The sequence below is a fragment of the Canis lupus genome, chromosome 9 (assembly GCF_011100685.1).
Source record: "Canis lupus familiaris isolate Mischka breed German Shepherd chromosome 9, alternate assembly UU_Cfam_GSD_1.0, whole genome shotgun sequence".
Classification (NCBI taxonomy): domain Eukaryota; kingdom Metazoa; phylum Chordata; class Mammalia; order Carnivora; family Canidae; genus Canis; species Canis lupus.
Window position 1 is genome coordinate 17,515,997 of NC_049230.1, and position 17,670 is coordinate 17,533,666.

At 34.7% G+C, this 17,670-nt stretch overlaps 1 protein-coding gene across 14 annotated transcripts in view; it reads right to left on the reverse strand.

The window, feature by feature from the left end:
* Positions 1 to 370: 370 nt before the first annotated feature.
* Positions 371 to 17,670, reverse strand: part of CDC27 (cell division cycle 27) — a 70,550-nt gene continuing 53,250 nt past the window's right edge. For 6 of the 14 annotated variants that reach the window (XM_038547009.1, XM_038547008.1, XM_038547011.1 and 3 more), the window contains 5 exons: positions 16,334 to 16,451; positions 11,655 to 11,783; positions 6,251 to 6,325; positions 5,277 to 5,433; positions 371 to 3,431 (listed from right to left, as the gene is read on the reverse strand). In XM_038547009.1, coding sequence (XP_038402937.1) covers positions 3,349 to 3,431; positions 5,277 to 5,433; positions 6,251 to 6,325; positions 11,655 to 11,783; positions 16,334 to 16,451 — 562 coding nt within the window. In that variant the 3' untranslated portion in view covers positions 371 to 3,348. Of the gene's footprint in view, positions 3,432 to 5,252; positions 5,453 to 6,250; positions 6,326 to 11,654; positions 11,784 to 16,333; positions 16,452 to 17,670 lie in introns of those variants that run through there. The other 8 variants (XM_038547018.1, XM_038547017.1, XM_038547014.1 and 5 more) reach the window with 5 other exon arrangements.

Below are 17,670 nucleotides of genomic sequence, written 5' to 3' on the forward strand. Positions count from 1 at the left end.
GGAACAGAACAGCTTTGTGGCCCTTTTAAATACATTTCAGAAATCATATGATTAAAGAATAAGCAGGTGACTTGCAAAGTAAGCAGCTGCTGGCAAGGGGCTTTTGTAGTTTGAAAAAAATATATATTCTAAAAATTACATTTTTGTCACAATATTTATTTTGAAATTCTAAATAATACTAAAAAAGGATGGGAGTTTTTAAAAAATGTATATATATATATGAATTAGAAGAGGGTGTAAGTTTACAAAAAAAAGAGAAACACTGCCTTAGACTTTTGTGAAATGTAAAACTGTTAATTTTTCACTATTTTGCTGTGCCTTACTATAAAAATACAGATGGCACAGCTGTTATATAGCTTCAACAACTTGATTATAAATTGCTTTCAAAAGTAATTTATTTGGATTTTCCGTATCCTTTAATGAATTGCAAATATATTAACAGAAAAGGCTTTCTCCCCCCGCCTCCGCCCCGGGCTGTACAATTTCTGAAATAAGTCAGGAAAAGCAAAAAAAGACACAAAATTACATTGTTTCAATGCAAATAGAACACACACATCACACCCACACTTGCATTTTCCCGGGTTTTCACAAAGAAAACGGGTCACCATATTTCTCAGTGAAGACCCCATACTATACTCTGGCTAATCAGAGACTTCCAAACTTTTTTCTTCAAAAAGAGCATTTTTAATAGACTAAATACTGGTTATCACTGAGTTTTTGTTTAAGGTACAACAGCAGCATGGTTCAAATGTAACTTGCAGTTCTTGGAAAAAAACAAAAATTTTAAAATAATGAAATACAGAAATAGTAGGGACCACCTTTCGTTATTTTGAGTACCATTGTTCACTTGAAAAAATATTTCCAACCTTCTAAAATTCCAGAGTTAAGAACCATTTCCAAGGGGGAAAATTATCCAATGCCACAACATAACTTCTGAGCAAAAGTGTGTGTGTGTACACATATATGTATGTGTGTGAAAAGCTTAAAGAGACTAAAAAGGATGTTAAAGTTCTTAGTATTTTAAATTTCCTTCAAAGTAACTACTGAAATTTCAAACATTTTTATGTCCTTTTCTGGTTGTTTGATCCTCATTCCAGGCAAAGAAAAAGAAAAAGAAAAAAGAAAAAAAAGCAAGCAAGCAAGCCAGAAACAGTTACTAGGTGGGAATAAGGCTTCAGATACCTAAAGGTTTTGAAAATAGGTGTGAGGAAAATGAAATCAGGCTGAGCTTTGGGCTGAGTGTCCCATAGCCAGCCATTGCCATGGTGTGCCTTCCAAAGCTATCCTTGTATCCTTGGTCTCAAAGTTAGTACCAGAAAGGCTCTCACCTGTGGCACAGGACATAAATTCCCACTACAAAAATATAATCACACATCAGCAAATTACATTCTGAGCTTAGCTTTCTCCAGGCTTTGTAACAGAGCTCAGGTTGAAGCTGTCTATGAAATCCCATATTTGATACTGTTATATAGCTGGCTTATGATTTGCCAATTAAAAAAATAAAAGAATATAAAATTAAATATTACAGGACTAATGAATAAAATGGAATATTTGTTAGAATCCAAGTGCTAGCCTTTGGGAATTTTTAATGATATTCATTTATTCCCAGCCTTTTCTTTTTCTTATAAATTATTTCTTTAAGCAGCACATATTACAGAGATTTAGGTAGGAAATTTTGTTAAATACCTTTCTGGCACCCAATACCTAATCTAAGACTCTGATGTGAATTAATTTATAATGGTATCTAATCCACATTCAAATGGGCAGATTAACAGAAACGATAGAAAGTTACTGAGTCTATAGGTTACAATTTTGTTCACATCTTCTGTAATCCACCTTATTTTCACAACTTGACTAACAAGTACAGGTAACCAGTAGATAAATTTGTCCTTCATCAAATAATCCAAAATAATAACCATAGGCCTGTCATTCATAAGAAACTATAATTTGTTATAATCTGACATTGGCACTTAAAAAAATGTTAACAACTAAAGTTTCTCTAAAAATTTCAATACATTACAATAAAGGAGATACACAATTTAAGACTTTAAATCTGTTATTGTGAAATTCCAATAATTCCCATTTTATTATGCATAATTAGATCTTTAAAATTGTGGCCATTCCCCAAAAACACCAACCTGTACTATGACAAATTCAGGAGAGAATTCATCTCCTTCATAAGAATGGGTTTTTTGTTTTTTTTGCATCTAAAAATTTCTAATATCCTAAACCCAATCACTCCTGGTAAACGTTTTGGTGACTCACACTACTGAAAATAATTTGAAGCAGAGAGCTGAAAAGAATGGAAATGACCTCAACCAGAGGTAACTACACATTCTTGCACCCTGCTTCAACACTTAGAAAAGTCAAAGGGATACTTTCTTGAACAAATATAGATTCAAGGTTATGGTACAATTCTGATTGTATTAAGGCTTTCGCTATCATGATCTCTTAAAGTCTCTCCACTTTAGTGTTCTCATTTTGATTCTTATGATGAACTTAGATGTTTATTAAGGGCCTTGTTTTGGCTTTTCAGTGGGCAAACACTCTATCATCTCTGAATGTTTAAAGGTGATCCCACAGAGCTCAAAGAGAAGAGGCAATATGGTAAAGGGACAACTTTAAAGTTTGCAATACCGAGACAATGATCAACACTTTGAAGCAAGATGAATAAATTAAAATTCTTGGTTAGACATTAAAGCATTCTTGCCAAGAATAAGTGTACACTGTATGGTGGGATATTTGATTCCTACACAGGAGTCCCAATGTGCCCATTACATTTGTTTATGGGAGACACTGCAAGTTTAAGGTAATTTACATTCCTTGGCAATCAAGTTACTCTGTTATAGGCAATGTCTTTTATTGTTCCATCTGGCACTTGCTAACACCATTCTTGAAGAACCTAGAAATGAAGGTCAGTCACTCTGTTAATCGGGAACAGAACCAAATAAAAACAAAGTTTTGGAAAAACGACCAAGAAATTCTGGTTCATCACTATTTTCCATATCTAATGGTTCCTTCAAGATAAAACATAACTCTTCCTTCCATGATAGCTTTCCAACAAAGGGAGATTAAAGGAAAAAAAAAAAAAAAAAGAAAAGAAAGTTCCCCATCCTACCCCCCTAAATTGTCATTCATACTGGTGAAAGAGCCAGTCTTGTTAGCAGCTAAATATTGCACTGCCTTTCATTCTGTGTACAGTCAGGGTCCAATGAAAGTGGCACACTCATGGTATAAGTGATGGATGATGACACTGCCGGCTCAAGAGTGAAGACTCAGTATATGGAGGGACAAGAAACATGTCAGCACTAGTCACACATCCAGTTGCAAAAGTCTGATTTCCAGAAGTTAAAATTCATCACTTTCAGCTGCATGAAGTTGTGTGTCGTCTGCATCTGTCATGCTGCTCTCCTGGGATTCATCTGTTCCCACTTTAAAAATAAAAGAAAAGTCTACAGTAAGGTGTCTGATAAATATTTCTTGTTGGTTCATGAAAACATATAAGGAAAACTATTCTGTGCAGAGAGAGGAGATCTTAAATCAAGGCCCTTAAAAATCTTGATATCCTTCAATAAAATGCAATTCAGGCTCCTTATTTTACAGCATGTCTGAGAAGATTAGTTTATTGCATTTAACCTTTAAGAGTTTTAACTTTTAAAGCTGCCTCTCCCTAGTGAATTCCTTATTCCTAACCCAGGAATTAAAACTAGTTCAAGACATTAAAAAAAAAGACTGACATACCCTATAACTGTTGACTCCACTTTAGCAATATAATAGTTCCTGCTAGTCCACAGAAATATAATCTTCAGTTTATTTTTTTAAATATTTATTTATTTATTCATAGAGATACACACAGAGAGAGAGAGAGAGAGAGAGAGAGAGAGGCAGAGACACAGAGAGAGGGAGAAGCAGGCTCCATGCAGGGAGCCTGACATGGGACTCGATCCAGGGTCTCCAGGATCATACCACAGGCTGCAGGCGGCGCTAAACCGCTGCGCCACCGGGGCCGCCCTAATCTTCAGTTTAAAAAGGGATATTGGGATTATAGGAGCTATGAATTTTTTTTTTTTTTTTTTTTAGGAGCTATGATTTTAATTTTAAGCCTTTCACCAAGTTTTCTGGAACAAAGGCATCATCAGAAGTTTCTTAATTCTCTTATTAGGAGCACCTGGGTGGTATAGTCAATTGAATGACAGACTCTTGGTTTTGGTTCAGATTGTGATCTCAGGGTCATAAGTGATCTCAGGGTCATAAGACAGAGCCCCCGGTTGGGCTCTATGCTAGGTGTGGAGTCTGCCTAAGATTCTCTCTCCCTCTGCCCCTTGCTCTCTAAAAATAAATAAATCTTTAAAAAATATATTATGTTAGGACTTAGTTCTCACTATTTATTTTAAGAAATACATTCAAGTTAGAGGCGCCTGGGTGGCTCAGTCAGCTGAGCATTTGACTCTTGGTTTCAGCTCAGGTCATGATCTTATGGTTCCTGGGATCAAGCCCCATGTAGGGCTCCACACACCTCAGGGAGGCTCCTTCAAGATTCTCTCCCTCTGCCCCTCCCCTAAGTTATGGGCATTCTAATTTTTAAAAATCTTAATAAAAAAAGATATACAGTCAATTTAGATATAGAGTATTTACTACTGCCTTAAACTACTTTTTTGTTCCCTCCTCTTTTCTTGACCCTTCAGTTTATACATATTAGCCATATTTTTGGATTTTGAATTTGCCAGAGCTTTACAGAATTTGAATAGTAACTACTGCAGATCTATCAATACTTTAAAATGTGCACACATCATTCATTCACTTAGCACTTACAATGTCACATCCATCATCCCTCCCATCCCACCCTGCATTCTTATGAAGCAGTAAAGCAGACATTAGTTATATATTTTAACTTAAATTGAGGTCCAGGTAAAAACCTGCAACTGATTTGTCAAAGTCACATAGCAAATTATATCCAAAATGGAGACTAGTTACCGTTTATATATTGTTATATAATTGTTTATAACAATTATATATTGTTAATATATAATTTAATTTCTCTAAAATTCCATTTGGTAGTAAGAATACACCATCGTTAGAAAAAGAAAATTAAAATGCAGCCCACAAATCCTTATGCAAAAGGTAGATTTCTGAATATTCAATAATGGAGAAAATTTCCATGTTTATTCTGTATCATAAAGAAATATCTGTTCCCCTTTGCCTAACTCTGAGGTGATGTTTTATTAGCTCTCTGGTTAAATACACATACAAACCTGATTCTTACGGATGATACTCACTGATCTGTTCTTCTTGGGTTATTGGCTCCTCATCATCTGGAAGGTAGCGCTTATCAATTGCCTCTTTAATCTGGTTATTGGCTCCTTTAGGATCTAAATCCATAGCCCAAGAGAAATTCATCAGGGCGAGGTGCGTTTGACCTAACTTCTTGTAAACCTAAAAATAAACAGCAGCACTACATTTTTCATTAAGTTGTGAGCTTCAATTAAAAAATTCTAAACATTAATAATTTAAGTAGGCTTCTGATTTACATGCTGTAAACCCATTCTGATGATGAGTAGGGCATTTTCATTCTATAGAAAAACTCAGACTACCTTCTGAGTTCCTTTTAATATATTCAGATATTTTCAGAATTCCTTGCCTCTGTCTCTCTGATAGTGAGCATCCAATAAATCATACTCTGATTGGATCAACGACAATTGAAAGAAATGGACTATAAGCTGCCTGATTAGCATTTATATACACTGATTTTAAAGGCTGTTATATCAACTCTCAACCCCCGTCCACTGTTCTCAGCTACCCTAACCAGTTGGCACCTAGGGGCCAAGTCTGTAAAGTCCTGACTTGTCTGGCCTTGGAAATCTTGGAAGCCAGTTCTTCTAATTAAGATAACACAGAGCCACTAATTTTCTTTTGAGGGATGCCTACAAATTTTATTGATAATTGGAAACTAAGTGGTTTCAAAGATGTAGTCTCAGTTATGAATTCATGACTGCCATAGGCTGCAAGTGCTAATACACTTCCAAAACCATAGTATGTTTAGGATTATGGGGTGTGTGTTCTTGCTCTTTTATCAGGGTATCTTCTTCTTAAATGTTTTAACTAAATCCATTCTTTATTCCCAGAGCATTTAGTCTGGAGCTCTAGTTGAATTTGCTCAATAGATGTCGCACAATATGTTTTTATATTTCTTCTTCAGAAGTTAATATTCATTATGAAAGTCACAGTTTAGGACCATGGCCCCAATCTTTACCTTTCCTATTAAGAAGTAAACGAGGGATTCTTTGGGAACAATTTGTTTCAATTCTTCAAGTTCTTGTAAAGCAGACTGAAAAAAGCAAAGAAAAACAGAGTAGCAAAATTTTACAAAGTTCTAACTAAGCAAGTGTTATTTGATTTCCCGAATCATCTTAACTAAAGTTTACTACGTCTTAACCAATGCACTTCCTTATTGCGTTAATCCTGTAGATTAAGATAAAATGCATGAAAATACTTATGACAACAAACAAGAAATGGCAGGAATTCACCAGAGTACACTGAGAACACACACTTGTGGGTGACAATGCTTGCTTTGGTCACTACTGTATTTAAAATAACAAAGTGCTTTGAAAACTAAGTTGCAGAACAAAACAGTTCTAAAGTTTTGTTAATAAACCTCCCTGATGTAAGCCCTAAGCTTTGAATACCACCTGCCATTTTAACTAATGATTTAGAGTCTAAAATTTAAACCTCTGAATTAAATCAAAACTGTCTAGAAATCTTTTGACCATTGCTAACAGGTTGGGGAAATTGAGAGAAAAGATAGAGAAATAGATTTATATTTAAAAGGACATTATGATCGAAAATAAAACTGGCTCCCCAAATGAGATATTGTCCACTTTTCACCCAGCAAATGGACAAAAATAAAAATAGCTCGATGTTACATTAAGTTACCATAAGTGAATCAGATATTCCCACCACCGAAGGTGGAATTGTAAAGTGATATAATCTGTTTGTGAGAACAATTTAGCATTATCTATTAAGTTAAAAACTGCATGTAACCATTGATTCAGCAATTCCGCCGCTAGGCATTTGTCCCAGGGATATATTCAAAAAAGTTCACTAAATCATCTTTATAAGAATATTCAACCCAACATGTTTCTGCAAATCAATAGATGCAATCAAGTTGTGTCTAATCAAAGCCTAACTAAATAAATTATGGTCCATCCTCTATGGAATACTAGGTCTGTAGGCGCTCAACTGTATGTTTGGGGAAAAAAAAAAAAAAAAGCAAAAGCAAGATGTAAAAGAGTGTGTGCAATAATACTATTTCTTTTGTAACAAAACATATATACCACACATATACAAATAGTTATGTGGGTATTCCCATAAGTATTTTATAAATACATTTATGTGAGCATATATAAATTTTTTTTTCTGGCAGAAATCAATAAATATATGCCTCACGTATACAACTTACTTTTGGGCAGGGGATGATTGAAGTAAAGGGGGAGGAAGGATGTTTTATCTTTTCCTTGGTAGCTTTCTCTATTTTTTGAATTTTCTAACATAAATATCATGCTTTATTTTTCTATAATGTTCACAGAGGTTATCTACTTTTCTTCTCTATATCTCTTTGTAGTAAAACAAAACTCAATGTAAAGTTTTTGAAAAAAGATAATTATCAAATATTTATCCACAAGTGTTAAAGTGAAAAAAACGCAAATTATAGAATAGCATGTGCAGCTGTATTGGTTTCCTATTCTGTCATAAAAAATTACCACAATTTTGATGGCTTGAAACAGACAAATTTTTTTTATCTTATAGTCTATGCATCAGAAGTCCAATATGAGTTTCACTGGACTAAAATCAAAGTGTTTTCCTTTCTGGAGGGTATCTGTTTCCCTGCCTTTCTTGGCATCTAGAGGATGCCCACATTTTTTGGCTTGTAGACTCCTTCCTCCATCTTGGAAGGCAACAAAGGTGGGTTGAGTCCTTCTCATGCTGGTTCTGACTAAAGCTGGGAAAGACCCCCCACTTTTAAGATTCATGTGATTAGACTGGGCCTACCTGAATAATGTAGGGCACTCTCCCCAACTCAAGGTCTATATCCTTAATGACATCTGCAAAGTGTCTTCTGTGTAAGGTAACATATTCATAAGTACTCAGGATTAGGGCATGAACATCTCTGAGGGGTCATTACCCTGCCTACCACAACAGTGTAGCCTACTTTGTTAGATACAATTAAAAATATATAAATAATGAGAAAAAGAGCTAGAGAAGTATGTTTTGAGTTGTTAACAATGCTCCTCCCTGGAGGGTCCCCTTATGCGGCACATTCAACTTTGTATTTTTTTTTATACTTTCATATTATTTGACTATTTCGTAACAAGCCTATTACTTTCACAAAAAACACCCACAAAGATATAATGAATAAAGCAGTGATCAAAGACTGTGGGCTAGTAAAGGTACCAGAGGATTGTAGCATTTAGGTAACAGAAAGGGATTTATTCATTGATTGGTATAAGACTAGTTTTATTTCTCTAAGAAGGGTTCTCTAAAGAATAAGGAACAAATCTTATTACACAGTCCTAAAAAAAGTTTAATACATTCCCACTGACCCTCCTTTGACCTAAGGTCAAATGTAATTTCTTGGCTTTTGAAAATTTTTTATTGGCATTATCTAAAATAACAGATTTACAAAAAATCTTTTTTGTGAGAAGTAGTGTGAAAGCAGCTGGGTAGTAGGTTCCATGGATTCATTATCACAGTATAATGACGTCTGAAATTTTCTATAATAAAAAAGAAGAGTAAAGGCAAGCACACACACACACACACACACACACACCACACAGTTTCTTGGATAGTGCATTTGTTTAAAATGCTGTGTTTTTACACAAATATGTAGGGGGCTCTGGTGCATGCTTAACACTTCATCATCTTCCTAATTGCTGGCAACCTAAGAGAAATAAATTCAAACCACTGCTGGGCTGAATGGGTCTGAGAATCACATCTGCTTGTCTGGGAATGGAAGATTTATAAATAATTCTACAAGGTAGACTGTACTCTTTTCCTTCCATACTATTAAGTATTGTAAAATATACATGGAATAAAGAATCAAGATAAAAGATCAGTGGTCCTGGATATTATTTACTTACGATCACTGTTAACAACTGTCACATATTACTGACAGGGACTGATGAAGACTGTATCACAATGAAGAAGCCCAAAACTAATTTTAACACTGCCAAGAAGCAATTTTCACACTTGTTGAGCTCCAGATCTCTTTACACTCTTAAAGCTTATTAAGGAACCCAAAGAGTTTTTGTTAATGTGGGTCATAGCTATCAATTCTTACCATAAAAAAACAAAAAAAACAAAACAAAACAAAAAACCTTACCATATCAGAAATTAAAACTTGAAGTTTTAAAAAATTTATCCGTTAATCTAAGAAAAACAATAAACCCATTACATGTTAACATAGATAATATCTTTTTAATGAAAAATAGCCTTTTCAGAACAATAAGTCAGTAAGAATAGTGGCATTGCTTAGCATTTTTGCAAATCTCTGGTTAAAAGAAAACAGCTGGACTCTCTTATCTGCTTCTACATTCAATCTGTTATATCATGTAGCTTTTGGAAAATTCCACTGTACACTGAGAGAATAAGAGTGAGAGAATAAGAGTGAAAGAATAAGAGAATAAGAGTGAAAAAGGAAAATAACATCTAGATATTATGAAAATAGTTTTGACCTTGTGGACTCCTTGAAAGGATTTTTGGGGACTCTCAGAAGTTACCAGACCATTCTTTGAGAACCATTGCTTTAATCGGGACAAGCACCCCAATCCTTCTCTGCTCACCACACAGAGTTCAGAACTGATAGGTTTTCTTTCAATGACTTCCTGTTGTAATTGTTATAACAATTCATGCATCTTTCATACCTCTCCACCCTAATAATCTAATTAAAAGACTCATCGAGAAACAGTTTCTACCATAATATCAGAATTTTCATTTTTGCCTTAAAAAGACTTAAGACTTATGTGATATCAGTGCAGCACATTAAATAGGGTGATATTTAGCAATGCTTTTGCCACGGAGAGGTTGTCATTACTTGCTTTTGATTTTTCAAGCCAAGATATTTCAGAAGTAACCAGTAACTTTTCCTCATGCCCCTTTTTTATTTTAATAGAGGTATTTTGAATATACCCATGCATCAAAGTAGGCCTTATTATTTATTTAGCCAAACCTTAAGCTGGTACTCAAAAATGGCTGTGACCATTATAGCTTCAATGGTCGGTCAGATTAGAATTTGGGCTTCTTGAACCAAGTACAGGGCTGATTTATATGGCATACCTGATAGGCAAGTTGGTATTAAAATGGCTCTAAAAATAATAAATTGAATAAAATGCTTCAACTGAAGAATCTGACCACAAATCTAAAGACATACAATGAAGCAAAAACACGAAAACAAATGATGAAGCAAAAACATGAATACAAGTGATAAATTACAATGATAGTACCTTAAAGAACAAGTTAAAAGTTTAAAAGTGTTTATTAGATTTAAAAGTAGCTTTTACAGAAGAACAAAAACAGCAGGACTAGACATCTACTTCTTGATAAGGAAAAACAGAGTAAGATTAGGGGAATTACTGAATAAATGACAAAGAATAAATTAGATGGTTGATCCCTTATAAATCTTTATTAGGCTGGAAATATTAGGAGTTTATCATTGGTTTTGTATTTTTCAATTTCACCAAATGTCAATGTGTACTGGAAGAACCGACTTCTAGGGAGTCTACTGAAATGGATTATTTGGCCCAACATTTTCTGTGCACTTAAATTTTGGAGTTTTCTTATTTGGTAAGTTTTTACTCTTTTTAGAACAGCCTAAATTTATTATAAAAGAAACCTGAACTTTAAATGAAAACTTTGGATTCATGGTTTATGACTGAGTAAATGACAAAAATCCCATGTTACTTTATGCTTTTTTTCTTTCTCAATTTTCCTTATCTTCTTTCCTCAATTTTTTTTCATGCTACAGCTCCACAATTTGGAAAACAGAGTGATAGGTAAAGAGAGAAACACATCAGATGAGACCAAGTATCCTTGTTATAAGCTTTCATAATTCACTATACTTTTCCTTTATGTACTCCATATGGATTATTTTTGTGATTATTTGATTAACGTTTGTTGCTCCTCTAGAAGAGTACTAGATGGGAAGTTCTTCAAAGGCAGGAAATGTGATTGCTTTGCTTGCCACTATATTCTTAGTCCCTGATATGTAATAGTACTTGGTAAATATCTGAATAATGCACACACATTCACTTGCCATCCATTCAGATATTTTGATCCCAAGAGGATGGTTTAGGTCTTAGCTTTAAGAGAAATCCCTGATGGAAAAACTGCCTTTTATATACAGAGTCTTTATGCAGGATAACACATATTCCTTTTTTTTTTTTTTTTTTGATAACACATATTCCTAAATACCCACACACTCCTCTTACCTGTCAGTATTTCATAAAGAAATAAAATCACAAAAGAAAATTTCTTACTGTATAACTTCTAAAAATGGGAAAAATGAACTATCAGAGATGAAAAAATATAACTTTTGGTCTATTAAAAGAAGGGGCAAAACTTAAACAATAAAATGTCAAAACCCATTAAAATATATATCTTACCTTATATTTTTCATTTGCAAATAAAACTGAGGCTCTGTGAAATTTGCATAGAGGGTTCTTGGGATCAATAACAATGGCTTTGTTTAGGGTATCCAAAGCCTTCTCTGATTTTTTCAGTGCATGCTGAACCTATAAGAAATAAAGATCATATTAATATTTCCTTTAGATATTTATGAAGAAAGGTGAGAACCAAATACTGTGACTCAAAACCAACATAAATAACACTATTATCTGGCTGGCTCAATTAGTAGAGGGTGCAGTGCAACTCTTGATCCTGGGGTCATGAGTTCAAGCCCCATGTTGGGCATACAGATTACTTAAAAAAAAAAGAAAGATAATAAAATGACTAAAGTTGTATGGTCTAAGTGGGTTTTCCACAGAGTTAAGTGGACTTAATACTTGATTACTGGACTATTAATAGATTATCTCTAAAATCTCTTCCAATAAAAAAATAAATAAATAAAATAAAATCTCTCCCAATTCTAGTTCACCTGCTTCACTTTTGAGATAAGAAAATTACAAGCCCAGAATGTGAAATACCTTGCTTTGAGATCAGAAGCTAGGTCCTGTGGCACCCAATCTACCATTATGTATTCATAATGATAGCTTTATCTTTATTTTTAAGATTTTATTTATTTATTCATGAAAGACCGAGAGAGGCAGAGACATAGGCAGAGGGGAAGCAGCCTCCCTGCAGGAAGCCAAATGTGGAACTCTATCCTAGGACCCTTGGATCATGACCTGAGCCAAAGGCAGATGCTCAACCACTGAGCCACCCAGGTGCCCCTGATTATTTTATCTTTAGAGCAGATATTTAGTACCTTTAAGTCTAAAAGACAAGAAAAACCATGGTTTTTCCCCTCACAAGAAAATCTGTACTATTTAGGTAGATAATACATTTCACTATGTTTATTATGGTCCTCTAAATATTAGGCTTTTCAAAACTATATTCAAAGGAACACTACAGGATTTGCCTCTAAAGCCTTACCAAGTCCTATTTCACTCAAAACAATTAGATTTCTACTTGTTTTAGGAATTTATTTTAAAAATAATCCTTCTGTTTTATATATTTGAAAACCATTGATCTGTATATAGGGAAGTAAATATTTTAAATAACTTAAAAAAAACCCACATAACCCCAAGCATCACTATTCATTTATGTGTCTAGCTAATGCCATGCTGTGTTCCTCCTCAAACTGTATGTTAAAAAGAAAGTATAGTGCATGGATGGGGCTGTGGAACTTGAACAAATACCACTCACTACAACACAAATGTGAGTAGGTACTGCCAAAATCTAGTTCCTAAATTCATCTATATGACAATCTTTGCAGAAGGTTATTACTACATGTGGCCAAATATTCTGCCCACTGGATTGAAATCCTAAACATTAGTTCTCTAACAGAGAAAAATATATTCTATTACTTGAAAAGTTCTTTAAATGAACCACACAACATTTTAACAATCTGTTCCATAATCACTTTAGAAGAAAGCCTACTTTAAAAGATGTCCAACTTCACTAAAAGGTATCAAGAGGTACTTGTTTGATTTGCTTAAGTGATGCAGAAAAAATTTTTGTTGATATATTTTGCATAGTACCTAACCATAAAAAGTTACCATGGCAACTTGAAAAAGTTATAAAGAACTACAATTCTTCTCCCAAAATGCATTGAAATTCCCAACTCACATAATCTCCTCACATTGTATGCCCATTCTCACAAAAGCCAAGCTTGCTGAGAAGAAGTGAAGGTGAGGGGGGAGAGGGAGGAGACTGGTAAGAGGCAAGAACAAGAACTTCCAGTACCATAAAATGTGATTTCAAAAAGCAAACATACTTTTTCTCCTACTGAAGTATGACTAATTATCTAACACTTAAAATAAACATAAAAACAGTGATCCAGGGATCCCTGGGTGGCGCAGCGGTTTGGCGCCTGCCTTTGGCCTGGGGCACGATCCTGGAGACCCGGGATCGAATCCCACGTCGGGCTCCCGGTGCCTGGAGCCTGCTTCTCCCTCTGCCTATGTCTCTGCCTCTCTCTCTCTCTCTGTGACTATCATAAATAAATAAAAATTTAAAAAAAAATTTAAAAAACAGTGATCCAAAAACTGACTCAATGGAATAATTAGAAAAATCATCTTAACAGCATGCATGGATTTGAATCATTTTTAATATCCTAGAAATATTCTACAAATCTTAAAATTAAAAACATTAAGTTTCTGCTCTAATTTTTAAAAGATGGCTTTTCATGACAATATTCATTATATTGACAGGTACATGTCAAGACTAGTATCCCCCCTCTCTTCGTGATTTTTATTTTGACCTTTTCTTGAAAAAAAAAAAAGAAGGTAAAAGTCAGACTCCTTTAGGGCTTTGAAGTGTGTATTCTTTTTCTCTCTCTCCAAAAAAAAAAAAAAAAAAAAAAAGTGTGTGTGTGTAATGCCTGGGTGGCTCATCTGGTTAAGCATCTGCCTTTGGCTCAGATCATGATCCCAGAGTCCTGGGATGGAGCCCTGCATTCTCGGGTTCCCTGCTCATTGGGGAGTCTACTTCTCCCTCTTCCTCTGTCTCTCCCTATCCATTCATGCTCTCTCACTCTCAAGTAAATAAATAAAATCTTAAAAAAAGAAAAGAAAATGAGAGTGCAGTGAACATAATGTTAATCCTACAGTCAGGATGCAGTTGCTCCTTCCCAATCCACCATGTAACTACACCTTTCCATCAAGTGTCACCTGATGAGCCAAAACCTGGTATTTTTCGCCACATGCTATTCTATCTGCAGCACCAAAATAATCAGTAATGGAAGTTTTTTTTTATTTGAGAGAGAGAGAGAACACGCACAAGCGGGGGGAGGGGCAGAGAGAGAGGGAGAAACAGGCTCCCCACGGAGCAGGGAGACCAATTCGGGGCTAGATCCCAGGACACTGGGTTCATGACCTGAGCAGAAAGCAGACGTTTAACTGATTGAGCCACCCAGGCGCCCCAATGGAGTTTTTTAGATGACAGAGTTGCAACTCTTGATCTGCTACATTATGTAAAATCTGTGTTAAGTTCATCAAATTGGTAATCTTCTTTGTCTTCATCATTTTTCTAGTTATTTCACTGAGTTGGTTTTTGTGATTAGTGGTTCTCAGATCAAACAGATCATGCAGACAGACGATACAAGTATTTGGGGAATTTTGTCTCTTTTATTGCCAAAATGTTGGAAAAAATTTATTTCAATACCTTTCAGATTTCAAAAGTGCGGTATATATATAAAGCCTACTAAAAGACTAAAATACTGAAATTTTCCTTCAAGCAAAGTGTAAAAAGTATATTGAACCTGTAAATTGCTCGTGGCTAGACTTCATTGTCATCTTAATATATTCTCACAGGTACATATATACACACATGTGTATATACATGTGTGTGATTATGCAATCTATACTGTACAGATCATGGAACTGGGAGGCTTTGGAGTATATCCCCGTACTTTTTTAAAAAAAGATTTTATTTATTTATTTGACAGAGAGAGAGAGCACAAGCAGAGGGATCAGCAGAGAGAGGAAGAGGGAGGAGCAGGCTCCCCGCTGAGCAGGGAGCCCGACGTAGGGCTTGATCCCAGGACCCCAGGATCTATGACCTGAGCAGAAGGCAGACGCAGATGCCTAACCAACTGAAACACCCAGGCGTCCCTATCCGCCATACTTCTTTCTTCAGGAATAGTTGCAGTGTTTATACACCAGCATTTCTTCTCAGGCTTTTATTGGGTGCTGTTGCTTGTTATATATGAAGAGAAATGTGTCAAACAAGTTTAGAGTTTAGTGTGTTCTGAAGAAGGGTGTGAACAACAGTGTTCATGCACTCTGAGAATGCTTTCCACTTTCCAGCCTGGTAATTCAACTGTTCAGTATCTAAAAGCAAGTCAAATAATATGAACATTATCTCCTACTAGAAGCAATGTTTTTAAGTTTTCATGGCACATTATGATTGTAAATGTCTCTCCATCTCATCAATAAGTCTATGGGAGTCCCAGGAAGATCCCTGAAATGTCTGGAGTAACTGTAACTATTAGTCACATTGAATAAGTGTAGTATGAACAAAATATTTTGTTGCACAGAGTTAACAAACAGTATATTCCCTGACAAAACTACTATTGTTTTATTACAACATTACCTCTTATTTTTATAAAATGTATCAAGGTTTAAATTGATAACTTTATTTTACATGTAAAAAAACCAGTTTCTTTAAAAAGGAAAATGGTGATCCACACTGCCCTTTAAGAATTTCAATTAGTGCTGACATACCTGTATTACTCAGTGGCTAAAACATAGGGAACCATTTGCCTTGAAATATTAATTACTGAATTTATGAGCCAAATACTAACATGGAAAAAAGTGTGTTCAAAACATGAAGTATCTCATGTGAGTCTTACAACAACCCTATGAGGTAGGCAAGGTGGTATTACTTGTCATTTATAAAAAAGAAGCTCAGAGAAATGGACTTGCCCAAGGAATAAGGGTACTCCAGTGATTTCTCTTTATGTAAAGGCAAAAGGTGGTATTTTTGGCTAAAAAATAATCCACGATATTGTTCCAAGAATATAAACAAACAAAAAGCCCTAATTTTCACCACAGCAATCGAGTCAATAACAAATGTATTTCAAAAGGGAGATTCACTGAAAAATATTTAGAAAGCTACTTACTACTCCAATGTGGCAAAGTAAAACTGAACTTTGAGGGTTGATATCAAGTGCTTTCTGGAAATGCATTTCTGCAAGGCTGAATTTTTCTTGTTTGTAATAAATCATTCCTAAACCATACCTGGAAATAGAAAATAAAGTATAATTTTAGGGATATAAACGTTTGGCTGCTAATTAGTTCAACTAATAAAAGGGTAGGTTATGGAATCTGGCATTTTAATAAACTAAAGAGAAACACTGGTGGTGTCAGAGAAGGCAAAAACTATCAATCATGATAAAAAAAATCGTCAAAGCATTTTAGACAAATCACTTTTATAAGTAAAAACAATATATCCAAATCAATCAATCAATCAATCAAACAGAACTTCAACAAAGGGGAAAAAGAAACTGTATCCTTAAATCCATCATTACAGTATAGATTTAGCAGCTCATCTTTACTTAGAGTGGCTAATTACGTGTGTGTCAATCACATTGTTAAATTCTTTATGTGAATTATCTCATTTAATCCTAGAAGGAAACAAGGAGATAGGTACTATTACCACTCATATTTCAAATAAGGAAACTGAGTTAAAAGTTAAATAAGTTGCCCGCAGTTATATAGCTAATAAGGATTCTGATCAGATCCTTCCTTTATGATTCTAAACCCTATATTCTTTTTTTTTTTTTTTAAGATTTTATTTATTTATTCATTCATGAGACACAGAGAGAGAGGCAGAGCCACAGACAGAGGGAGAAGCAGGCTCCATGCAGGGAGCTCGACGTGGGACTTGATCCCGGGTCTCCAGGATCATGCCCTGGGCTGAAGGCGGTGCTAAACCGCTGAGCCACTCGGGCTGCCCCAACCCTATATTCTTAACAATGCTATTTCCATATTCTTGGTGCAAATGGATGTATGTCATTATAATTACATATAATATGCATAGTGTCATATTCTGCTTCTCCTCTCCTCACCTACTGATCAAAAACATACTCCCATGTACTTAAAAATTATAAAATTTAAAGGCTATGTAACATCATATTAAGTTAATATACAGGTATTTCTTCTGAGTTTTCAAAACATCAAATGAATATAAAGTGACTGACTTACATTAAGGAGACTTCTCTTGGCTATGACTAGATAATGATAATGAGGAATAAGCACCATATAAATGAATAAGAAAGCACAATACATCTTCTTATATTTGGGATGAAGAAATGGTATGAAAAGCTCTATGTTCATAATGGTGATGATGGAATAACAAAAGAAAGGCAATTTATTCTGGAGTTGGAATAATAAATTTACTTAATATTTAGTCAAATACTTAAAGTTACCTAAATACTGCAATTTAAATCCTTCCTGA